This window comes from Pelodiscus sinensis, chromosome 27, assembly GCF_052426305.1.
Source record: "Pelodiscus sinensis isolate ZL-2025 chromosome 27, ASM5242630v1, whole genome shotgun sequence".
Lineage (NCBI taxonomy): Eukaryota > Metazoa > Chordata > Testudines > Trionychidae > Pelodiscus > Pelodiscus sinensis.
This window is the reverse complement of record NC_143078.1, coordinates 7,323,507-7,348,607: the sequence shown is the minus strand read 5'-3', so window position 1 is coordinate 7,348,607 and position 25,101 is coordinate 7,323,507. Positions and strand designations below refer to the sequence as shown.

Sequence of the window (25,101 nt, the reverse complement as noted above, 5' to 3'; positions counted from 1 at the left end):
CTCCTGCCAGCATAGCTATGGATCTCTCACAGGGGCACAAGTTATTAGGAAGATATATGAGCTCTCTCTTGTTGGCTTAGAGCAGGGTTTCCCATCCTATGGGTCGGGACCCAAATATGGGTTGCCTTTACATTTCAAGAGGGTCACCAAATGTCTCCCCAAGTGGCTCTGCCCTCCCTCCTCCCCCTGTTTTTGAATTGCCTTGGGTCACCAAGTCTTCCTGAATTGTCAAAATGGGTCCCCGTCTGCAAAAGGTTGGGAACCACCAGCTTAGAGCATCTTCACCAGAAGCACTACAGCAATGCTGGTATAAATGATGTAGACATAGCCTGGGTGTGATGCATGGGAATTTCAAGTCTCTGGATTCATGAGAATAAACAAATTTAACAAGAAATGTAACCCTTAACACAATATCGAAACAGCAGTGTATTCACATAAAAATATAAACATATGTTGCTGACATTTTGGGAGAAGAAAGGGAACAATTCACTCTTCACACATACAATTCTCTTTACAGATATTATTGTTGACAGTGAAATATTTTTCTATTTTGGACTTGTGAACTCATCTACCGTTATGACTGTTTAGAAAGGAAACCAATAACTACTAACCAAGCAAGAGCTTTTTTAAAAAAAAAAAGTCAGAATTTTTATTATAAATTTGTTTCAATGTTTGCAATACTGGCTTGGTTAATGATTGTTACAGAAAAAAAAATCAACAGCTTTTTCCCTTTTATTACACAAAGTAATACTGTAAGTGAAGAAACACTAACCAGAATCTTACCTGTAAAATAAAATTCATGTGAGACTATGCATAACAGCAAATAATTTAAAAAAATCTCAAGAGCTTTTATATGGTTGACTGACCCTTTGAACTGGAGTGTGTACTCATGACCTGGAAGTTTTACTGAAGTAAAAATTCCTTGTTATTGGCAGATTTGTAGTAAGCTGAGTTTCATGATTTAAAAATGTGTAACTAAATCTAGCAATCTGAGTCCCATGGCTACAGACCAAAGAGCTCTGACATTAAGCAATAACATGGGGGGGGGGGGGGACGAGAAGAGAGAGATCAGTTGGCACAGAATCATGCAAAAAAAGTACAAAGCCATAAGAAGTACAGATGAGATGAAAATCCACAGGTTTTGTGCTTAAAAAGTTTCCTACCTTGTTTCTGCTAGAATGGCCACACAAGCCTACATAGATGGTATATAAACATTGTTCACAAATTTGCAGAAACCTTAGTCTCACACATTAAAACACCCAACAGACAGCAAAACCTGAGTTAGATGGGATCTTTGAAACTGAGTTTGTTTTGCAGAAGAACTAAACTGAGGTTAACAATAAGCTGGGCTTTTTGTTTTAAATGCCGTGTGTGCTAGAGACACAGCTCTGAAAACACACATTTGCACACACAGATTGTTTTCCTGTTTGAGTTTTTAGATATTTCTCAAGCAAAAGCCATTCTTTGTTGCACTGGGTTGATTTTTGACAGTTATTTTTGTATTGCATCTTTAGCAAGCAGTGAACGATGTGTGAAAACAAAAACTGCACATACAGATCTTTAAGTCTCACATATGAGAAACCTTTAAGGATTTCAAGTTTTTTTTACTCATTTTTGAGCAGCAATTACTGATACAAAAGTAAGAATCCCAGGCACTCTACAGCTGCAGTTGAACAACAGGTTAAAATGTATCACCATGTGTAATGAAATCTATTCCTCCAGGCAATGTTGCCTAGTGGGTAGAGCACTGGGCTTAACTCCTGGCTGTGTTACTAGTTTACTGTGCCATCATGGGCAAGTCACTTCCCTTCTGTGCATCAGCATCTCATCTTTAAGATGGGAATATTAATGCTGACCTCCCAAGTAAAGCACTTTGAGATCTATGGGCAAAGAATGCTAGGCATTATGATAATCAGAGAATGCTGTCAAGATCAATCCTTTTGAAAACAAGATCTTTTACTTTTCCTATTTAATCTTTAGACTTCTAAAAGCCAAAATAGGATTTTTAAAAGCATATTTACTTATTTTAGGTGGTTTACTTTTTGTATTATACTTTTTTGGGTCAGTTCTGCTTCTTTGCTGCTTACTTCCTCTTTCCAGTTCTCACATACTTTCTGCACAGTTTGGGTTCTCTGTGAATCTGATTGCACAGTGATGGAATATTTAAATGCATTTAACAGAACAAAATCTTTGAATTGTGCATCCTAGCCTTACATGAATTTTATCCGTTAACAAAATTCTGGATCTCTATTCCTTATCATTCATCATTTATATAGAAGTTTTCAAATCCGAAGTACATTACAAGCATTCATTAATCTTCAGTTATTTGTGTTCTATACAACGAAGAAGGGTGAACTGGTTTACTTAAGGCCACAGAAGAGATCATTCCTATAGAAAACAAAGGATCCCCTATGTTCCTGGCTCACAGATGTGTTCAGAGCACTCTCTTATTTGATATTAGCCTTTTAATATCCTTCCCCCAAACAGCCTCCTTATTGAATCTGCCCCAGAAAAATGCCACCCCGGTTTCAAAGGATTCATTTTGCTCTTATTTGATGTTAGGATTAAATACAGAACCACCTCAATTCATCACATTCCATGTAACCATGGCTTTACTGGGCCGAGAGTTATATTAACTGCCTTATTAGCAATGCCAAACATGCACTTTTAGGAAATCATCAGAATTTTTTAGGCCCAAAAGTCAGTCATTCAGCAGCTCTGATCATATGTAGAACACATAAGGAGTCTAACAAACATCAAAAGGGCAAAGAGAGGTTTTCCCCACTACTTCCTTCTGGCCAGTTAAGTCCCTTTCTTTGCATCACTAAAAGCAGCAGGTGGGCTTTCAGTAAACCATACCACAACCATCACTTAAGGTTTTACTCACCATGGCAGAATGGTTGCAAGGAAGTAATTCATCAGCATGTTTAAAGCTATTTGAAATCTCAGAATGGAAGGTGCTATAAAAGCAAGGAGTACTGTTGTTGTTTTACAACACAAGAGGGGTTACAACCTTTTTCTCATTCACCACTGGATGCCCTAATAAAGTGGCATCTGAAGAGTTATATGCACTGGGTAGAGGGACAAAAAGGATACCCAACAAAAGGCAATTAGACAATTCTTGCAACCAAGCAGAAGACAGGGACAATAAAGTAAGCACGGCAGTCAATGTACACACATGAAAGCTGTGGTTTTGAATCTCCCAAATTCACACCAATCTATTTTGCAAATCAGGCAATGCCACACCTGTTGCAAATAAGCACTTTGGCTACCAGAAAGTGTCCTCTTTTAACCCAAAGATGATTGCCACAGCCAACAAAAAAAATCCAGAACACTTCTACCACAGATGAATTAGTCACACACAGATTCAGAGTGCGAAATAACGAGGAATTACTGTAATGCCATGTCAGAACCAGGCGGTGCAAGCAAAATGCCAGATTTTCACAAAAGTCATAGTAACTGTTGCTTTTGGAACAATCCCTCTGATTATCTGGGAGGAGGGGGGGAGAAGGAAGTGCTATATATTGAAATATTACCTTTCACCCTCAAATCCAGTCCCATGTTACCGAAGTAAGGGGAGTGCTCTTACTAATCAGAGGTGTTAACTCAAACTGTGCAGTTGTATAAAACGACAGGAGCAGCAGAGAGCTTTAGGTTGCATCTGTGTTGGAATAAAGAGGAATTCTCCCCAAAACACGGATATCAATGCTTTACTGAGACTGTGCACGGAACAGGAGAGAATTCTTTACCATTGAATAGAGCCAGTATTGGTGAACAAGACATTCCCTTTTGCTGTGATGCAGACGGAGAAGTGTGCGTCGCTAACAGCATCCCCAGCCAGGTGGGGAGGCATCTTTTATGTTAATATAATCCCCACGGCCAGAACCCGGGAGGTCTCCATCACCCGTGAACGACGACATCATCTTTTCAATAAGGACTCTAGGAAACAACATACATGATGTAACAAGCAGCAAGAGGCCTACAGTCTGACACACAACTGGGTATAGCCACCAGCCCCCCAATCAGGACAAAGCTGGCTGCTGTGGCCTTAAAGGGACAATACTAGGGAATACAAATTAGAGATCTCCATTCAACTCCCTGTGGGCAAATGTCCCCAGTACAAACAGCACCATCAGGGACGTGTGTTGGCTCATATGCCAACAGCATCAGTAGAGAGGTCAGTGACTGAAGGCATCGCAGACACTGGAGTGGCCCCCAAACCTCTGGAGGCAAGCCCCCACTGTTCTGGATTTAGGCACAACAGGAGGCTTGGATGGGGAAGTCGGCCCACTCCCATTCTCCAGTAGAGACCAGCAGGTGAAAAATACCCATTGTATTGTGATAAGCCCTCTATTTCCAAATGCATGTCGCAGCTTAGACATGGTCAGGAGAACCTCTGACCATTCTAGCAGAATGTCCCCTTTAGATTGGCTGACATATTACAGCAGCTATATGGTAAATGCCAGCAGTGATGCTCAGATCTCAGTGGTTCAGCAGCCCAATCAACATTACCCAAGAGAGTCACAGTAGTGTGAATTCATTGTTTCATTTCCTTTTTATGCATATATAATTCTCAAAGCAAAATGACTGACCAAGCATTCATAATATAATGCTATGTTATAATTATACTATGTAATAATTCATGGTAATAATAATTTATTGTAATAATTCAATAATTATACTATGTTATAATTCATAACCTAGTAATAGCATCCTGATGGATTAATAACTTTGATTGGTTATTGGTTGCACTGTGTTTTAATATCACATGCTGCAAGGAACTGCATTAAAGAGTCATTTGTGGCTTCTGAGCCTCAGTCTGAGTATCCCTGCTTTAGAGGCACCCTGAGAAGCCATTGTACCTACCGCATAGACTCGTTAATATTCTTGTTTTCCTTCACAGATGTTTCAGTCCAGCCAGAGAAACCGTTCTCTTTGCTGAACCGATCAATCTCTTCCCTGGTCACTGCCCATGGAGAAAGGTCACACTGTGAAACAAGAGTCGGTGATTTTAAAAGAAGGTATTTGTTTGAAAAGGACCCGTCCCCCTTCGCCCATCCCAACCACCACGCTGCTGATGTTCAGCTAGCATGGAATGCCGGCCCTTCCCATCCTTTCTTGAGAACCCAATCCAACAGGGGATCCTCATGGGATGATGTAACAGCCAAAATGCTTATCTGGTTTGAGAGTAGTCACACATCTCCAGCATGTGCTGGAGACGCCCCACCCCCACTGCCACTGTGAGTCAGTATGCAGGGAATTATTCACACTAGGCCAGACAACATTGTCTACATCCGGGTGGGGAACCTTTTTGGGTGGGGAGCCACTGACCCACAGGGAGGGGAAAAAAAAAAAAGTCAGTCACGGGCCATAAGTGAGAAGCAACAAAAAATAAAAATAAAAATGACTGACGTGGCTCCCCGACTGAGAAGCAGAAAGATGCTCCCCACATCTTCATACACCAGAGCCTAGGGAAGCATGGGCTAGTAGATTTTGGGGGTGGGGGAAAGCCTCCAGGCAGTGGCTTACTGTGCCAACCAGAGGGAGAGAGGATGGCAGTGCACAAAGCCACTTCCTCCCCCCCACCAGGCAGGCTCTGGTTTGTCTGACTCCAGCTCGGGGCTCTTCCTCCAACAGTGGGGAGCCGGCACTGGTGTTCCAGCCCCGCAGGGAGATGGAGGAGGGAGCTGTGGGGAAGGGGGGCGGGGTGCATGGGATGGGAGCCCTGAGGCTCAGGGACCAGATCCAGGCGAACCGGGGACTGGATCTGGTCCCCAAGCCATACGTTCCCCACCCCTGGTCTACATCAAGAAAATTCACACCAGCCTAGCTTGTGCAGTTACGCTGATGCTAACAGAGAAGTCAGATGCAGTGCATCTCTATTGGGGGTTTTCACTGGCTATCCAGAAGGAGGTATTCTCCCAAAGGAGAAGCAGAACGACTGTATAACGTGCTGTCCCCTTTATCATGCCTTGGGTAACTGAGTCTTTGCCAAGTCTTTTGTATTTGAGACCTTACCACTCAAACTAGACAAGCATCAAACTGAGCTTTGATGGGCCCCCTAAGCTGGTGTCAGCACACAGAAGGGACATGCCAGTCGCCACAGAAGACAGGGATTTTTAAATACAAAAGAAATAAATCATTAAACAAAGCAGCTAGCCTTTTAAACAATGAAACCTGACCCCGTTCACCAATACACAGATGGCATCTCTCTCAGCAAGGCAAGTATCAGATCATGCATCTAGGTGACCTCATTAGAACGCCTTTCCCTGCCCAGACACACATTCATCCTAACTTGGTGCTGGTTAAAGATCTGGGAGGACAGAGCTGCTTGGCAGCCCTCTAAAAGCCACCGCACTCTGGCTCTTCTGGTGCAGCAGAGGAAAGAGATTCCAGAGACGGAGCCCTCATTGGACAAGGAAGCAGCTCAGAGTTCTAGGCATTGGCTAAAACTTCGTCTCCTTCAGGCTGCCACTGGCGTTGGCTAGCCAACCTCAGAGAGTTTCATTAAGTCTGACTGTTTCAACGCAGAACATGGCCAAAAGACACTTTTTAATTTCATTTTATAAATCACATTGTAGCCTATATAGCATGTGACATGGTATGGCTCCATTCACAATAGACACATTTAAATCCTATTTAAGCACTAGCCTTAAGTAGGGATCTGAAAGTGTAACCGTGTACATGATTAACCGATAACCCAAGGCTTATCGATTAATGTTCCCATTTACACGCAGGCTCCTGGGTTGCATTGCTTCTCCAGGAGCTGCCTGTCACGCCATGCTGCTGCCTCTGTATCAGAGGCAGGAGTGAGGAGCAGCAGGCAGGAGCCGGTATGGGGAGCCGGCTGTGTGCACCAGCTTCTGGGGAGCAGACTGCCACACCTCATGTAACCATGTAAAAATTCGGTTACTTAAACACATTGTAACATCCCTAGCCTGAACTGGTTTAAGAGTGCTTTTCTAGATGGTTTTGCAAACAGTTCAAACTCCTAGCATGGGTTTGATCTGAAAATCTGGTCACAATAGGATGCAACAATCTCCCTCTTCTGACCAATCTTCAGTGAACCGTCTCACTGACTCACCAATTACACAAGGCAACTCCTGGAAACCAGGTGTGGAAGATGCTCAGAGGCTATGATGTTGGGTGGCAGTATAAACACCATGGTGAAAGAGTCTATGAGATCCCATCCAATCTATCCTTCCTGCCAATTTACTCTAGAACACATCTCCAGTGTTTAGCCCGGGCTAAAAATAACTCTGATTGGGTCTGACTTGGTGTTTTAAATAAGTTGTAAAGAAAATGGAAGTGAGAAATGCTAATGGGGAGCCAGACAGAAATCAGACATGAGGGAGGAAATCTAGCTATGCAGAGGCTGGTCTTGCACACGCATCGGGGAGAAAAAAAAACTCGAGCAGGATAAACCAATCTTTCTGGATGATTTCCACCTCCTAAGCTTATCTTACACCCACCTAAATACAATTGATTTGGGGGGAGGGAAGGATATGAAAACTCCCAGCTGGGTCCCGCTTTCTCGTCACTCTTCTCTGTACCCCAACTGTTCTGGGGACCTATTTTATCAGAGGGGGGAAAAAAAGCATATTGCAAGGGAGGGGGGTGATCGCAAGGCAGGCAGGCATAGCTATACCAGCTCTCATTTCACTAGCACTGGTAACAGTTGTAGTAAAGATGCAGCGGGATGAGCGTTAGCATGGGCAACTGAAGTACAGCAGCTGGAACCCTGGGTACGTACTCTGGTTGTGGCCCATGCCTCTCTGGGTCTTCACTAGCGAGATGAAATGCCTATGTTACAATCACACCTTCAGGAGCAGTATAGACATACTCCAGGAGCCAGTACAGTCCAAATGTCTGCCCAGCGAAGGGACAACCAGGTCTCCCGTGCGGATCCATTTCCCTCAAAACTTGACAAGCTACACAGAAACGGTGCCATGTAAGGAGCCGCACACAGCCCGGGCTCAACACTTGAATCACAAGCTCCTTGCTGGATCTAGGTGAGAAAATGCAGCAGAACGATCCAGGGACGGGATTAGCGAGACCATAAGATCCGCAACAGCTCTGACAAAGTCTAGTGAAGAAAGCCTTCTCCCTCACTTCAGTTTAAATCCGCTTCCTCCAAACACACCGAAGACCCGAAGCCCATCTAGATTTGCTCACCTTATTAGCCAGCAGCAAGCACGGCACCGGGCTTCCATCTGGCAGCGTGAGTTTGCTGTCCAGATCCAGCTTCCACTTCTGGCTGTTGCTGAATGTGTTGAAGTTAGTAACATCGAACATTATAACACAGGCTGATGCCTCTCTGTAGTACAGCCGAGTCATGGAGGTGAAGCGTTCCTGCCCTGGGAGTGGAGTGGGAAGAGAGAGGGATGGTTTTTAAACATCATCTCTTTGGACTGGTCCATGCTTGGGGTTTGTCCCAGTTGCAGCCAGCTAGAGCCAACCTCTCAAGTGAGATACTGTGCCTCCAGGTATTCCTGTGAGGACAGAAGTACTGCTATCCCCCTTTCGGAGATGAGGAAATTAAGGTACCGAGACGAGAAGTGTTTTGCCCAAGCAGTTCAGTGGCACAGCTCATATTAGAGCTTAGAAGTCCAGACCCTCACAACATGCTCAAATCACAAGTCTTCCAAGCCTCTGTTTTCCAGTCGCTTTCCTCTCAAGGTCATTTTCGTGGCCATTTAAACTCTCTTTTTCCCTCCCACCGGATTGCAGTTTTAACTCATCTGCAGCGAAAGCCTAAACACGGTGATTTGTCTAAACACAGCTGCTCAGGGGCTTTCAGCAGCATTTCCCCGATCAGTTGTAAACAGGGATTTTTTTTTCCCCCAAAGAATGTGTTAGCAGAACAGTGTTACCTACTATGTGCTGTGCACAACTTATAATGGTATGAACACTGGTCTTGGAAAATAACCCGTTCGCTGCTAGGACCCTGATAACCACCCCGCTGAGACAGGACAGTTTTAACCACCGGGTGAACAAGCCCATAGGACCTTTCTGTGCTGCCGGCTGAGCCTCTTTAGTCCAGAACCCTTGGGACAAGACTGGTGCCGAACCAGAGAATTTGCCAGACCACAGGAGGTCAATATCATCTAGCAGCATCACCAGCACAGCCACTGCTTCCTGGGCTTGTAGAAGACATTTAGGGATAAATTAGAGCTAAACAACAGCACAGAATACTGACAGCCAGGACTGGTGCCTGTAAAAAAACGCTATGGACTGTGGCAAACTTGGCCATCCCCATGATAAGTGGTCATCCGGCTAATTAAAAACATGCTGGACCATGGATATTGCTGGACCAGAGCATGCCGGACTACAGCGGTTCAACCTGCACCAAAATGAATGTGGCTATGACTACAATACCACTTATGTTGGTATAATTTATATTGTTCAGGGGGTTGAATAAGCCACCCCCCAAGTGATGCCAGTTACACCTACCTCAGTGCTGGAGAGCTTCTCCTGCTGACACTGATCTCACTGCTTGCTCATTAGATGTGGGTTAATTAAGTCGGCAGGAGAGCTGCACCGCTCTAAGCACTCTAGTGTAGCCCTAGCCTGTGTTTAAGCAGTGCCTCGCCCAAGCCAGAATGTCATTTGGGCTTGCCTGTTGACAGGACCAAACTCAGGCAACATTCATATTATGAGATTCACTAACACGTCTAAAATGGGACTTGGTCATATCTAGGCAAGGCAAAACATTAGATGCCACAGGGTGAATGAGGACTGTGTTATAACAACACAACGTGGTAGGTTTGGTAGCACTTAGACGCTTACACTGGCAAGGGGTCAGCAATAACACACTTTCTAGTTACCTTCCAATGGCTATTTCCCCCCGTGTGCCTTTTAGATAGCGAGCACAAAAACAGGGCAGGAACAGGCAGTAGCAGTGAGTCTTGTACAGCTCTGAGCACATTGCTGGGTGTTAAAAACAATGCAGCAGCCAGTCATCCCACAAACCATAAATAGCCACATGGGTTTTCAGTGGACATCAGTCTGCTGCTGCATCTGAAATGTCTTTTTTTTTTAATTAAACTGATGTGTGTGATGCCTGTTTCCCCAGGACATAAAAGGGATAAAACTCAGGCATCCAGTCCCACAGCTTCTGTGCTCAACCCCCCCTTTCCTCTTCCTCACTCTCAACCTCCATCTCCGTCTCCTCTTCCTTTCTCCCTCCTCTTCCCCCCGCCCGGGTGCATTTTGACAGTGCTGTAAGCTGAGTTCTGTTTCTCTACAGTGGCAGAGGCAGCCTAGGCTGCTGCAATGAAAGATGGCACCGAACCCCAACCGTGTGCCTCAACCCATCCCAGACCACCACCTTCTGGGCCTGCAGAAGAGTCCTATCTCATGACAACTTGATTGGCGGCCTCCCCATCTTGAATATGGACACTGTTCACATGAACCACCTAACAGCCCTCAGATGGCAACTTTCACAGCCCAATTGTGTTGTCAGAGCAGTGGGAGTTACTCCTGATTTAGGCCTGAGGGAGAGGAGAATTGGCTTTCTACTTAAGGCCAAACTGCCTGTACGGTATTGTACCTAGCAGTCAAACATTCCCCCTGCATCCAGATACCCATCATCCTCCCTTTCCTCCCTAGTCAGGCTGTTGTAGCTTGAAAATTGTGGAACAGGCACTGTGGAATTTATCAATCCCTGCAGCTGTGCTCCCTCTAAATGAGCCACATGATTCAACATTTAATCGCCATCAGAAAAAAACAAAAAAAACAACAACCCCAGAAGCTTTATTTTTTTCCCCCCCAACCAGAAATAAAGTTGTTGGGTTTTTTTAAGGGTCTTTTGCTGAAGAATAAAGCCCAATGGGTTGGACGCTTGGAAACTCTGTTCTCTGCTAAGGCCAAAGGCTTTCATGCACTCACCTGCAATGTCCCATAGCTGGAGTCGTACTGTCTCGGACTCAGACCACTGCACCACCTTCAGAGCAAAATCCACTGCAAAATCCCAAAGAGAAAGGAAATCTGATTAGGGATTATGTAGACCCACTGGCTACGTCTACACTGGCCCCTTTTCCGAAAGGGGCATGCTAATTTCACAGGTCGTAATAGGGAAATCCGCGGGGGATTTAAATATCCCCCGCGGCATTTAAATAAAAATGTCCGCCGCTTTTTTCCGGCTTTTAGAAAAGCCGGAAAAGAGCGTCTACACTGGCCCCGATCCTCCGGAAAAAAGCCCTTTTCTGGAGGATCTCTTATTCCTACTTCAAAGTATTTAAATCCCCCGCGGATTTCCCTATTACGACCTGTGAAATTAGCATGCCCCTTTCGGAAAAGGGGCCAGTGTAGACGTAGCCACTGTGTGTTTCCTCCACCCATATCTATCAGCGGTTGCAGGCATCTTGCTCTACAGGTTGAACCTCTGTAGTCCGGCACTCTCTGGTCCAGCAACATCCTTTGTCTGGCATGATTTAAGTTAGCTGGATGTCCATTTTATCATGGTTGTGGCCAAGTTTCCCATGGTACCATGAAGTTAGTTTAGAACATAAGAACAGCCTAACTGGGTCAAACCAAAGGTCCATCTAGCCCAGTATCCTATCTGCCAACAGTAGCCAGATGCCCCAGAGGGAGTGAACACAACAGGTAATCATCAAGTGATCCCTCTCCTGTCACCCATTTCCAGACAAACAGAGACTAAGAACACCATTCCTACACATCCTGGCTAATAGTCATTGATGGACCTAACCTCCATGAATTTATCTCGCTCTTTTTTGAACCTAGATAAAGTCCTAATCTTCACAACATCCTCTGGCAAGGAGTTCCACAGGTTGACTGTGCACTGCATGAAGAAAAACTTCCTTTTGTTTGTTTTATACCTGCTACCTATTAATTTAATCCGGTGACCCCTACTTCTTAGGTTATGGGAACAAGTAAATAACTTTTCCTTATTCATTTTTTCCACACCAGTCACGATTTTATAGACCTCTATCATATCCCCCCCTTAGTATACAGCCCCCAGGCCTGGCTCTCAGTGTTCTGTGCTGTTATTTAGTTCTAATTTACCCTTAAATTACTTCTAAAAGCTCAGTAAGCAGTGGAAGTGTGGGTAATGCTATTAGACAATCTTGACCTCCCGTGGTCTGGCAAATTCTCTGGTTTGGCATGGGTCAGGTCCCGAAGGTGCCAGACTAGAGAGGTTCAACCTGTAACACAGAAAGGCCCTAAGAGCTTGTTCACCCTCTGGCTACTGCTATAGCAAACTGCCTCTCAACCAGTCAAATAGCCACATGTGTCTAGTGGCTAGCGTGTTGGACACCTTGGCTATAACACTTCCTCTTGTTACATGGGGTGATCTGGTGCAAGGTATTGCCCCAAACAATAGCACAGAAGCAGCCATGCTGGGCTGTAGGAAACAGGCAAGCAAAGTGGATTAGCTCACTGTTAAGCTAACTCAGCTCCCATCAAAGCCAGCACTGACTTCAACAGTGTCCGTATTTGGGTCACCACTTGCATTTGGAAAAACCACACCCAAAGCTTTTGATTTGCATTATGGGACTCAAAACCACACTTGCAAATCTCATGCTTAACTAGCAATGCTGGACCAGCACCACGACTAGAGTCTGTAAGCTCTTTCAGGGGCAGAGAGCTTTTTTTGCTCTGTTTGTACGGCACCTGGTACAAGGGGTACTGGGCCATGGGGCTCTACATGAGAGGAAATAATAAATCATATAATCAAAGGAAGATAAATTTGCAAGGAGTGTTCTGAAGAACAAGCCCTCTCCAGCACCTGACCTTGAGAAATAACAATGTAAACTTAAAAAAATAATAATACAGGTGATCTTATTATACAAAGATTTACAGGAGACCTCCCCTCCCCCAATCATCTGGATTTACTTTACATTTCAGTCAAGTGCTTCTGGATTGCACATTTTGTACCCTTGATCCCCAGTTTCAACAGCAGGCAGAACCAATCAGATCATTTTGATTAGAGGCCAATATACACAATGGGAAGGACAGCCTGGCTAATTTGCCCTTTAAAAAAATATTATTGGTCCTAGATCAAAACTGAAGAAGCTGGCAATTAATCAGCTATGTTTAGTAATCTTTTTAATAAAGCAACATGTATCATCACATTCAAAATACGCACTGCCGTCTGTCAGAAGCCAGCTGTGGTTTTGCACTAATGCCCGAAAATTTACAAAATTAGTCACTTTTGCTCTGTTTTTACTTGCCTCCATTTTGTACTGCCCAAGACAATTTAGATGCTTTGGGGGGGGGGGGGGGACAGTTTTTCCTTTTACATACATGCCCTCTCCCCACTCCAAACCCAATCAATCTTAACGAGTGCCGGAGGAGTTTAAATACACACATCTGAGCTACATTTATCAGAAGTGCTAAAAATCTGATCCACTGCAATCCAAAGCAAGGGTGTCCAGTCGGGCTAATGTCTAGCACAGTGGTTTTGAAACTTTCTGAAGATCGGGATTCGTTTTTTTTAATGATTGTGGATAAAGAGAGAAACTGCAATACCCCTGCTGTTGCAAATGATCAAAGCTGTGAGTAAGTGCATGTTTTGCAAAGCCAAATCCAGGCGCTTTGTACATCACTGCCTCAGTGGGGTGCAGGCCTCCAGTTTGACAACCTCTGACCTCGTTCTTCATCTTGGATTCTCCAGCAGAGAGATTAAACTAAGTGTGTGCTCTGAAAATGAGGAAAAGCACTAACAGTGGCCTCTATTTTTTCAGTCCCACTCAGACAGCGTCTGGATTGAGCCTTAGTTCTTCCTGCACTTGGCCTGGTATTCAACCCTGCTATGTTAATGTTAATAGCTGTGCTGGCTGATGTGTTCAAAAACAGGATAGCTTCCACACACAAGAGAAGTCCTGTATGCAACTGTTTTGCAACTCTCTGTTACAATGCCCTGGTCCCCAAGACAATTAACAAGTCCATTTTAGGGTATGTCCATACTTAAATGTTTAAGTAGCAATTTAACACCATTCCAGGGCTGGATTACCCAATAGGCATACTAAGCACGTACTTAGGGCACCAGCAAAGCAGACGCACCCCCTCCCCCACCAAAAAAAGATTTTTCTTTTTTTGAAAAATTTGATATTTCAAAAAAAGAATCGAAGTAGTCATCATGGGAAAAGTCAGAACTCCGCAGAATGTTCTTTTTATCAGCTGAAAAGAATAAAAAACCCTCAGAGAACAACAATGTGTCAGGACAGACTCGATTCACTTTCCCTAGTGTGTATGGAAGCGAACATGCTTCGTCAAGTCAGCTTCGATGAACGTATCCAGAATTTTGCAATCAGAAAATCTAGAAAGAAGCTATTTTAATTTCAGCATACATGTAAGTTGTGTCATTTCGAAAAATAAATTTTTATTTTACAGTATAGTATTGTTTTTATTATGAATTACATATGGGGGGGCACCATAATCTTTTCAGTGCTTACGGCCTCTAAAGGTCATAATCCGGCCCTGCATAACACATACATAACACAGCCTTAAAATTCTAGCATAAACAAGACATGAATATTTACATCCTGGAACAAATATGTTATGTTCTTAAATATTCGGGCTGTGTCTACCCCAGATTTTACAATTGAGTTAATTAACATATTTACATCTGGAGTACTGCACCCAATTCTGGGCACCCCATTACAGAAAGGATGTGGAGGCACTGAAGAGAGTCCAGAGGAGGGCAACGAAACTGATTAGGGGGCTGGAGCACATGACTTACAAGGAGGGGTTGAGGAATTTGGGCTTATTAGGGGGGATTTGATAGCAGTCTTCAGCTACCTGAAGGGGGATTCCAAAGAGGAGAGAGGCTGTTCTCAGTGGTGACAGATGACAGCACGAGGAGCAATGGTATCAAGTTGCAGGGGGGGGGGGGGGGGGAGTCTAGGTTGGATATTAGGAAAAACTATTCCACTAGGAGGGTGGTGAAGCACTGGGATGGGTTACCCAGGGAAGTAGTGGAGTCTCCATCCCTAGAGGTTTTTAAGTCTCGGCTTGACAAAGCCCTGGCTGGGTTGATTTAGTTGGGGTTGGTCCTGCTTTGGGCAGGGGGTTGGACTCCATGACCTCTTGAGGTCTCTTCCAACCCTATGATTTGTACCATCACTAAACACTCAAGGGCCCACATGCTCACCTTTAAAAGTGTCACATGCTCCCAACTGTGTTCCCCACCTGTGCCAACCTTGTGCTCACTCAAAATCTTCTCTCAAGAACTCAGGATGAAAGACAATTGCGACCCTTGTCTGTGGGAGCAGAAGTTGGTTCAAGCTGTTCAAAAATACCAGTCTGGACAACTCTTTTTCAACCCAGTCATAACAAGCACGTTTCATTGCATACAGAAGTTTAGTTTCTGCTGGAGTGGCTTAAATTATGTTCTAAACTAAATTTCAAGCACGAACCAAGTCATGGGATTAAGGTGTTGTCCACAGTCCTCCATCACAGCTGATTCTATAGTGGTGGCAGGACCACTGTTCACTAGCAGCGTGAAGAAGTTACACCATACCCTTTTATAGCAGCAATTGATGCTAAGATAGCCATTTAAACAATATTCATTTTGAGAATGGGTAACAATGGTGATTAAAAGGGCATTAGAAAATGTATTCCCAAGCAGTTCCCACACCTGGTAACCAATCATAGTTAGCACAGTTCAACTCCTAGCATGGTGAGGACTTTAAAGAGAATCTGGCTTCAGGTTTTCACTGGGCAGTTTGTAATGATCAGAGGTTTCAGTTAGAACTCATCAGGATGTGTCTGTACCCAAGTGGCTACAGTCTGGCTGCTCAGATCCTCCTCTACAGGACCAGCAAAATGACTAGCCCATCTGTCAACAGGGACCTAATTAAATAACAGGTGTAACACAGCAAGAAAGCTCAGTTGTAAGGTGCTGCAGGAAATGCAAGGTATTAAAATTGCATGCTGAAAACTGCTCCTTTCATTGAGTTACTTCAGGTTTACACACCTGGAGAGCATAGGAGAAACAACTTTTCAATCTCAGCTTATGAGCAAAGGACCCTCAATCAAGAAGAACAAGACAGTACTTTTCTACAACTTTTATCTGAAAATGACCCCAAAGCACTTTACCCACACAAGATAAATTATGGCCTACATTTCAAGAGCGACTAGTGATTCTGACAGTCCAACATAAAGGGACCTAATTTTCAAAGTCCAGCCTCTAAAAAGCTTCTTCTTTGCACCCAAAAATCTCTTATGAAAATTTAGAACAAAATGTTCTACATTGCTCTCCTCAACCAGCACTGAAACATTGGCATTTCTGGGGCGGAACATAGAACACGACAGCTATTTAATGGCACACAGCCACACTATACCACAGTGGTCCTCACCTATAATAAGTGTTATGCAACCATTCTAATTTCCCTTTACACCAATAGTAATTCCTGCCACACATCAATCCTCCATTAAAACAGACCATTACAAACTCCTTGCCTTCTCCCAAAAGAGACAGCTCCAGCCCTGTTGACAAAAACCTTTGCTGACAAACATGCAAAGCTAAAAGATGCCCCAAAAGTCCTCTGATGGCAGCTGCCCACTACCATCTTTCTGGGAATCAAATCCTGCAGCTGTTACTCACATCAAACTCTCCTCAACAGCCATAGCAGTTATGCCTGCATATATATTACAGAATTTGTCCCAGTAGGACACAATTGATAGGAGAGCAATGGAAGCACTAGCAGAAGAAAAAAAAAAAAAGAGAAGCCACACAGAACTTCTAACCACAGACCAATATGTTGCAATAAGCCTAATAATACTTTACAGTGGCGTAAGAGCTTTCAATCTTCCAAGCAGAGCACAAACACTACAATTTAGCAAATGACAATACAATTCACAGAAAGATCTAGCAAGAGAAGGAAATATACATCCCCAAGGGGGAAAATATTCTATATTTAGATACACTGAACATATAGTTTAGAACGGACTGGAAGAGTATTAGAAAGTTTTGTTGATTCCCCCTCTCCCCCATGCAAACAGATTGCTGCATGGAGCTATCTTCTGATGAACACTCACCTCCCACCGTGGATTTGTAGTGCTTGTTGAAGCTGTCGTTGGCATATCGCTGGACCAGCGATGTCTTCCCAACCGTGGCATCTCCAACAATGAGAACTTTAAACATATGGTCATGATGATGCCCCATTTTCATATCAAGGAAACACAACCAGCCTCTCTATTTTTTAAGCATCTTTCGTCTAATCTGAGCGCACATAATCCAAGGGGCAGAGGAACGGACCAATGACCACTTTCGCTTCCAGAAAACTCAGAGAAATGGACATGCATGCACTAGCTGGAATGTGTAAATACTTATTTCCCCCTCCCACACATCATCTGCTCTGCACATTACAGGCAGACACAGTGGTCTATTTTCTGTATAACTTTTGGGTCTTCCCTGGAGATGCAGTGTCTTATACAGAATGCCCTTCCCTTAGAGAGTGGGGGAGCACACCTTTACCTAGCCACAGTCTATAACTTTCTGCTTTCTCTTGCAGACATGTCCCTCTCAGTGTTGCTCACTCACAGAGAAGCAGACCTAGCTTCTTAATAATTTCTGTTTCTTTCTGCAGACCTATGCTGCCCCTCTGATTGGCTTGCACTCACAGCAAGTTAAAACATAATTAGTCCCAAAGAAAAATTATCCACAGAAGAAAGGAGGAAAACATAAATTAAATCAACAGCCAAACCCAACAAGTTTCCTGGAATTTCAATCTTCATGCAGTTGCATTGGAGGGACAGCTGAGCCCTGCCACACTCATCACACAGGTTGGGGGGAAAGTTTCCCCACCGCGCAGTGGCTGTTTCCTAGGGATGATGGAGGTAAAGACCTAGCCCTGCTTCCGCCTACTGGGACACAGCAGAAGCCGCTCCGCCTTTAGCAGCTACCAGCCCCTTTGCCATGGGCAGTCATGTGAGAAGGTCAGGTGGCTGCACTAACCCAGCCCCACCAGGAAAACTACATTACCCATCAGGCACGTCGCGGTAAAGTGAGATAGAGAAAGAAGGCTGCGGGCGCAAGGGCTGGTGGGAAGTGTGGTGTGTACGGAGGAGAAGCTGGCAAGTGTCTCTACTTAAAGGGACACGCTCTGCTTTTTGTGAGGCTACCTCTCCCTCTCTCTGTGCTAGGATCCATGCATTTTTTTCTTAGTAAAAGAGCTGCCCCTATACAGGATGCCATCTTGGTGTAGCCTAGGTGACAGAGCGCCAGATGGACTGGCCTGCTGAGCGACTGTGCACCAGCCACTTCCGTGCACATGCCTCAGTTTTCCCATCTGTAAAAAGGGAACGACAATATTGACTGCCTTTGTAAAGTGCTTTGAGATCTATTGTTGAAAAGTGCATTCTAAAAGGCAATTGTTATTTAATGACTTTTTTATTCAGGGTCTTGCTTAAATTTGCTTGTCATAACATCACGATAAGGTAAGTCCCCTACCCACTCAAGAGATAATTTAAATTTGGTTATTAGAACTGGTTAACATTTTGCAAATTTTTAATTTGGAGTGGGGCACTGAAATTCCCAATATGAAAAAAGCTGAATTCATCATCATTTGTTTTAAAGTCCAAAATAATTCACTCTGCTTCTCTTCCCATTTGACATCTGATGTCTAATTTTTTATGAAAAAAATGTGTTTGGTTCAAATGTTGACCAAAAAAAGTTGATATTTTCTACAACTTCCCTGCCATATTTTCTAACCATTTCTATTAATGTACTCCTATCAAACTGTGTCTTCAGTCCATGCACCATGTGTTTGAATTGTATTAACAATATCCAATTTTGGTTTTTAAATTTTGTTGTAAAAAAGAGTGAAACTAGAACTTTTGACAGTTTTGCTCCTATGAATCAGATCCAGCTTCCAATGAGAAATCAGATCCCCCTCTTCGAATATTTAATTCACTAGGTACAAAAAAGCAGAGAAAATGACCAGCTAGGGTGAGCAAGATGCAAGCAGCTTGCAGTAGTGCCAGCTCTTGTGACATTTCGCCCCAGCTTCTTGTGATCATGGAATCTCACTTTCAGAAAACAAACTCTAAAGTTGGAGCCCTTGCAGAGGTATAGAAAAATTGGGAAATGCTCTCAAAAACCAGAAGGCAAATAAAAATAATTCAACATTTTAAAAAAAAAAACCTTGGGATTTTTTTAATTTCACTCAGGGCTGGCAAGAGGCACCAAAAAGCAAGGTTCTGGCTGGATAAAAAAAACAGCCTTCCCCAGGTTGCAGTGAACAAAGACAGTGGTGAGAGCCTTCTTTGGCTTTTATTCATAGTGGGCTTTTTGTTAAAAAAAAGCAGACTGATGGGTACTTCCCAATCAAGGGCACTTTGCAAAACAAAGGAAGTTTGATCTGAGGAAGTGAGTCTGGACCACGAAAGCTCATCACCTGGTTTGTCAGTTTAATAATGTGTTTGCTTTTTTCATTGTATTCCTTTAGTATATATGGTCATGCCAATTCTCTCCCAGAATATGATCTGAAGAGGTAGGTTTGGCCCATGAAATCTCATCACCTAAAGACTAACAAGATGGTTTAATAAAGTGCTACATAGTTTTTCCTTTTATTAAACCATCTTGTTAGTCTTTAAAGTGCTACACAGTTTTTCCTTCTCACCTGCACATGCCTGCTTCTTTTGTGCAATGTATATTTTTTACAGAACTCAGAGTGACAAGTTATGCAGTAGGACATAGATTCACATAAGAGAGACTTTGGCAGGTCCTTAATGCAGTGAGACAGCTTGAGCTGGCTTCGGAAAATACAAGGTGACCCTGGCTCAGCCAAGCAGTCAAACAGCACATCCATCCAGGATAATAAACGGCCCACGGTCTTTTTTAAAAAAGGAAAAAAGTCTGCAGCTGCAGACAGCTGGTTGTGGGCTCCTCCAGCACCATCATGTCTGGGAGGTTATTTAGCATTCCCTGTGTATGTGCCTGACAGTCCTTTAGGCACCATAGACCTTGCTCACAGGTCACAGGAGAAGAGGAGATATGTGTTAATAGTAGAGATGCCCTGTTATCAGAGATCGTAATTACAAAAACAGCCAAGGGTTCTCAGGCACATGGTGTAGCTGAACAAAAGGCATCCTCCGCCCAGACCTCACGTTGAATTTACAGGCAGCCATCTGAGCACAGAGCAATGGCTGGAATGGGTAGAGGCTGGCAGACTGCAATCTATCTTTTTCACTGGACACCTGTTGCTTGCTATGCATACAAATTTTTACCTGTATTCCATTGATCCTTACAACAAGCTGAATTATTAGAGAGCACCAAGATGAGCCTGCCATGGCCCAGAAAGGATCTTTAATCAAGTGGCTGCTGCACTTGACATGCATTAAGGCACAATGTACTCGGCGAAACATTAATTCAGATAATGTACCATGCTCCAAATCAATTAAGCCAGATGTGCTGCATGAATAAACCCCTCATACATACCCGCTAGCATTAACAGGGACAGGAGAGCAACCTTCCACAGACTGGGTGAACTCCTGCACTTTGAAATCTGGTGGCAATACACTCCAGCTTCCTGGCTGTCTGCTCAGTGATCTGCTAGCCAAGTGGCTAAGTTTATAATCCTTGAACCAAAAGATTATCCTTAAAGCTGACAGGCAAGTTGCCTTGTACTCACACTCCCTGCCCTGGAGAAAACCACCCACCCCAGTGATTGTTTTTCCAACAGACCTTCCCAGTTTTAACAAGTAGGATTTTTCTTTTTGTTGGTGAAAGTTCCCATTTTGTTGGAAAATCATTTCTATTTAAAATGTGTAAACGCTTTGACCAGTTGTGTCCCTTTCTGCTGCCAGCCGGGACAGCTGCATTCATCTCCCTTCTGAAACAGTGGATGGGATCCACACTCTTGACAGTATGGGACCTTGCTCCTAAAAGTGCCAAGCAGCTCCTTCAAGAACATCATTAGCTGATAGGATCCAGACCAGTGGGGTGGGCTTCCAGCCCGTGTTCTATCTGCATTATGTAACCAGCTGGGAGAATCTTGCCATCTACTGTGTATTTGTGGTAGCTTGTTTGTGTGTCTGTCTGGCCCCCCAGCTGAGGGACATGCACCTCTCCTCCAGCTGTGCCTGCCACAGCAGCCATGGAGAGGCACTTCTCCCCTGGCTATAAGCTGCTGCAGTGACAGAGGGCTGGGGTTGTCCTCTCTCCCCTGGGCAGCCTGCTTATTGAACACCTCATCCTCTGCCCCATCCCGGAACAATGGAAAAACAACACTTATCTGAGTTAAGGACCTGAGCAATGCTGGGTATCTTCTGGTGATCTGTCAAGAGTAGGGGCCTGTCATGGCATCCCTGGCCAAGATGCCCCCTAGGTGTTGGCATGGCGTCTTCCTTCAGCCCTGTGGTGACTGAACATGAAGTAGCAGTGTAAGTTCTCTGGGATCCTCCTGAATGCATTCTGCTGCAGAAGCTGTAACAGAATTTCTCTCTGCTAGCGTGCAGATCCAGCTGTAGCCACACCTGTCCTAGAATCACAGGGGTGAAAGAGACCTCGGAAGGTCATTGAGTCTAAGCCCCTGCCCAAAACAGGACCAACCCCGACTAAGTCATCCCACCCAGGGCTTTGTCAAAAATCTCTAGGGATGAAGATTCTAGCACCTCCCTAGGGAACTCATTCCATTGCTTCAGCACTCTCCTAGTTGAAATGGTTTTTCCTAATACCCAACCTAGACCTCTCCCACTGCAACTTGAGACTATTACTCCTCATTCTGTTATCTATCATCACCAAGAATAGTCTCTCTCTCTCTCTCCATCCTCATTGGACCCCCCCCCCCCCTTTCAGCTAGTTAAAGGCTGCTGTTAAATCCCCTGGGACATCAGGTGCTCTCTTTCCAATTTGCATTGGCTAGGAATCGAACTCAGGCCAACGATAACACTACACAACCAAGACATCTGCCGAGACAGAGCTGCAGGGAAGCATTGTGTCACAAAGGGCTTTTACATGGTTACACCATTGCACACTTGAAATATTTAATTGAAATTCCATACCCTATCCATCCCTCTGTTTGTGATTCAGTCTTTTTCTTTGGAGAGTTCTACGGGCTGAAGAACATTGAGACTGGATCATCAGTTCAGTTCCCTACCAGCACAAAGAAGCTCCCTGCATTTTCCAGCATGGAGTCTGGTTTTAAGTGCCTCAGACAATGTTGTTTCCACCGCTTCACTGGGGAAGCTGCGCCACTCTACATATCTCCTAAGTAGGGGAAATCTTTTCTAATTTTCATCTTCAATTTCCCTTTAGCCAACTTTCAGGGGCTTTGTCTGCGCCCAATCCAGTGCACAAGGTGTATATCGCTATGGAGAGCGCTTTCTTGGTGACTGAGTAAGCATCTGCTGGGTTGCTTTTCCACAGTTGCCCTAAGTTACCTCACATCTAATTCATACCAGCAGGGTCTATTCTAGTTTTATGTTGCATGAGAAGATACACAGGTGTATTCAATGGCCAACTCCTTATCAGACAAGACTCTGCATGCCAGCATCAAACTGGTAAACTTGGCTACCAATAGAGGAAGTGGATTTTCTTCTCACTCCCTGTTTACAGAAAAGGGTAAGTATGGTATCCGGGTAGAACTGGTATGGATGTCAACAGAAATCAGGCCTTTCTGCTAATAGTACACCGCCTAGTTTTTAATAGGATTAGCAGTCTTCTGAAATGATAGCTTGAAGGGGGGAAAAAAAAAACCCAGGCCACAATGCACATAAATAAATGCCATCTTTATTTTACCAAATATAATTTAAATCAGTTAAGTTGACATTTGTCAATTCAGTTATAACCGGCTATAAATATTTAAGACAGTCTTTTCTAATTTTCATACAAAGAGTAACCCAATATTCTCTTCATCTTGCAGCCAGATCTAAAGTACACATGCATTTGAGTTCAACTGATGAAAAATAAAAGAAATTGTCCTTCGAAGCTCTTTTAAATGCAAATTAAGTGCTTACCCTTCCCTCCACCTTGTAAAAATTTAGGTACGTCATCCAAGGAGAACTATGGCTCTTAAAACAATCACTTCTCCCTCCCTCATTTTTGTAACTGAGACCAGGATGGGTGTGTCTGTTTCACTGGCACAAATCTTTAGTTTGGGAACTGAGCAGTGATGGGGCGTGTAAAAATAAGAGGAAGAGGAGATCTACTAAAAGCTTAAGTGTTAGGGATAGGAAATCTCAAATGTATCCCTTGGTACTGGGCATGGAAGCAAGTGGACAGTTTTCTGCCTCTGTTAACGTTGAGGGGCAAGGGAAGGTCTCCAAGAAATTGAGACGTCAGTGCAGCAAACTTTTGAAGCAGTCCAGGACAAGCTGGATTTGTGAGACGTCACTGGGGTGAAGAGATGTGAACATCAGAGCTTCAATTAAAAGTGATGTTTGAAGAGAGCAATTCTGAAGCCTTCTAACATAGGCATGAAAACCCTCTGGAAATCCCCTTCTCTACTAGCACAGGCATCTGCAAGACTGCCTCTATTCAGAGCTGCCATTCTGTGATTGAAGGCAAATGTTTACTTAAGCCAGGTCTCCTTTGCAGACCAGTAAAGGCCCTAAAAAAGGGGAGTCCCACAAACAGCATGAAACAGGAAATGACTTTTCTACTAGTTCCCAGTTTAGACAGTGGTCCCTTGGCTCTTATCTTTCCTGGCATGCAAGACCTTAAATGTGGTTTGATTTACATATCTATATAGGTTCCTGTATTTTTTTTGGTATTGGTTCTCTCATCGGTCCATGATGAAACTCCCATTTTAGTTTCAAACCGGTTAACACGCCTGGCCTTAAACCAGGATTCTAGCTCTCAAGTGCAGGGAAAGCTCTAAGCTAATTCCAGATGGGAATTATACAACATGGGTCTATTTCTGGTCACGACAGATGCACTTTGCGATCTTGCTCAGTCCATGGTAAGGGCAAGGTGGGGTAGTCTTCCCAGCAAATCCCTCCTTTTCAGGGAGCCAAGATGCAGCCATACTTCAAGTATCGTGCAACTAACCAGTTTTCTGGGGTGGCTCAGATCAGCAACAATTGCTCCTTGAACCCAAGCTTCACTTAGGATGAAGGTGGTCAAAGCTCTACACAACACATTGACTGTCATATGTTAACACATTGGCCACTTCTTGATCAGAACACCCAGATCTCAGGGAAAAGCCCCAAAGGAGGAAAAACAGCATGGTTTTAAAGAGCCTGTGGGAGAGGTGCAGAAGTTGACCCAGGATCAGAAAATAAAAGCCACTACACGGGTGCAGGGGTGCGTGTGCTGTGAATGAGGAACGCATTTCAGACTTTTCTTTTTAAAGAGGAAAACTAAAGACCTACATGCAATTAAAAATCTAGCTGCTTTAGGGTTCTGTTTTAAAGCTTCAAATCAATCAGGGGAGCATTCCTTAGATGCACATGGGTGCGGGAGTGGATGTTTAAAAGGGATCTTTCCAGCAAACACAAGCTAATTCCCTAACCAGGATCATGCTTACTTTAGAAATCAGACAAAGTGGGGCTAAGAGAGAGGAAATGGGGCTGCCCCAAAGCCTAGGTTATAGGGTGTTCCCTCCTGAGAGGTGTCTGCTCAGTTTATAATTAAAATAAGCCTGAATCGCATCTTGAACACTGAATGTTTATGAACCATATGAGTGACCGTTTACCTCTCGTGCTAGGTGGGGTGGGTGGGCTTCCTTTATGATCTGACTGGTCAATCAACGTTTCCCGTAACACCTTGGTTCAAACGCTACAGCTATGAAATTGCACTTGGTGATTGTCTTACATTTTTTTTGTCCCTCCTAAAACTAGATTTTTCTGTACAAACTTGGCTTGAAATATAAACCACATAAAATTCCCATTGAAAATAATGAGAATCCAGTATCAAAGCTGAAGTCCCAAAGGAGACAGAAGGAAGGGAAGGGGGAAAGAAGAGGACACTGGGGAGAGCTAGTCTCCCACGTCCGCGTCCCGGTCGCCGATGAGCCAGAGAATGTGGAAGCTGAGAGCCAAGAGACCTGTCCCAAGCAGGTCACCCAGCGCCGTCAAATAAGGGATGGAGAAGTTGTCGGGATCCAGCCCCCTACCCCACATCCAATGCACCATCCAGTCAGCAATGTAGAGAAGAATGAGAACCTGGAAGACAGACAAGAGGAAAGA

The 25,101-nt window shown here is 44.1% G+C and overlaps 2 protein-coding genes across 4 annotated transcripts in view; both read right to left on the bottom strand.

The window, feature by feature from the left end:
* Nucleotides 1–622: 622 nt before the first annotated feature.
* RAB29 (RAB29, member RAS oncogene family) lies at nucleotides 623–17,908 on the bottom strand. Of its 2 annotated transcripts, XM_075909926.2 has the most exons (5): nucleotides 17,008–17,904; nucleotides 10,891–10,962; nucleotides 8,176–8,357; nucleotides 4,867–4,988; nucleotides 623–3,939 (listed from the first exon to the last, which is right to left on the bottom strand). In XM_075909926.2, exons 1-5 carry the CDS (start codon nucleotides 17,138–17,140, stop codon nucleotides 3,822–3,824), a joined length of 627 nt encoding a protein of 208 aa, XP_075766041.1. In that variant the 5' UTR covers nucleotides 17,141–17,904; the 3' UTR covers nucleotides 623–3,821. The 2 variants fall into 2 exon arrangements, with proteins under 2 accessions (XP_075766041.1, XP_075766042.1); XM_075909927.2 differs by lacking the exon at nucleotides 10,891–10,962 and having other exon boundaries at nucleotides 17,008–17,908.
* A 4,778-nt stretch (nucleotides 17,909–22,686) lies between these two features.
* The window catches only part of SLC41A1 (solute carrier family 41 member 1), a 37,378-nt gene continuing 34,963 nt past the window's right edge, over nucleotides 22,687–25,101 (bottom strand). For both annotated transcript variants that reach the window (XM_075909923.2, XM_075909924.2), the window contains one exon: nucleotides 22,687–25,077. In XM_075909923.2, the coding sequence (XP_075766038.1) occupies nucleotides 24,892–25,077 (186 nt within the window). In that variant the 3' untranslated portion in view covers nucleotides 22,687–24,891. The remainder of the gene's footprint in view (nucleotides 25,078–25,101) is intronic.

What these genes read in the sequence shown, in the direction of transcription:
- RAB29 (XM_075909926.2), bottom strand. Translation starts at nt 17,140, where the DNA reads ATGAAAATGGGGCATCATCATGACCATATGTTTAAAGTTCTCATTGTT. An exon ending in CTACAAATCCACGGTGGGAG is followed by an intron (nt 10,963 to 17,007) that starts GTGAGTGTTCAT and finishes GGGATTTTGCAG; the next exon opens with TGGATTTTGCTCTGAAGGTG. An exon ending in AATATTAACGAGTCTATGCG is followed by an intron (nt 3,940 to 4,866) that starts GTAGGTACAATG and finishes GTTGTTTCCTAG; the next exon opens with AGTCCTTATTGAAAAGATGA.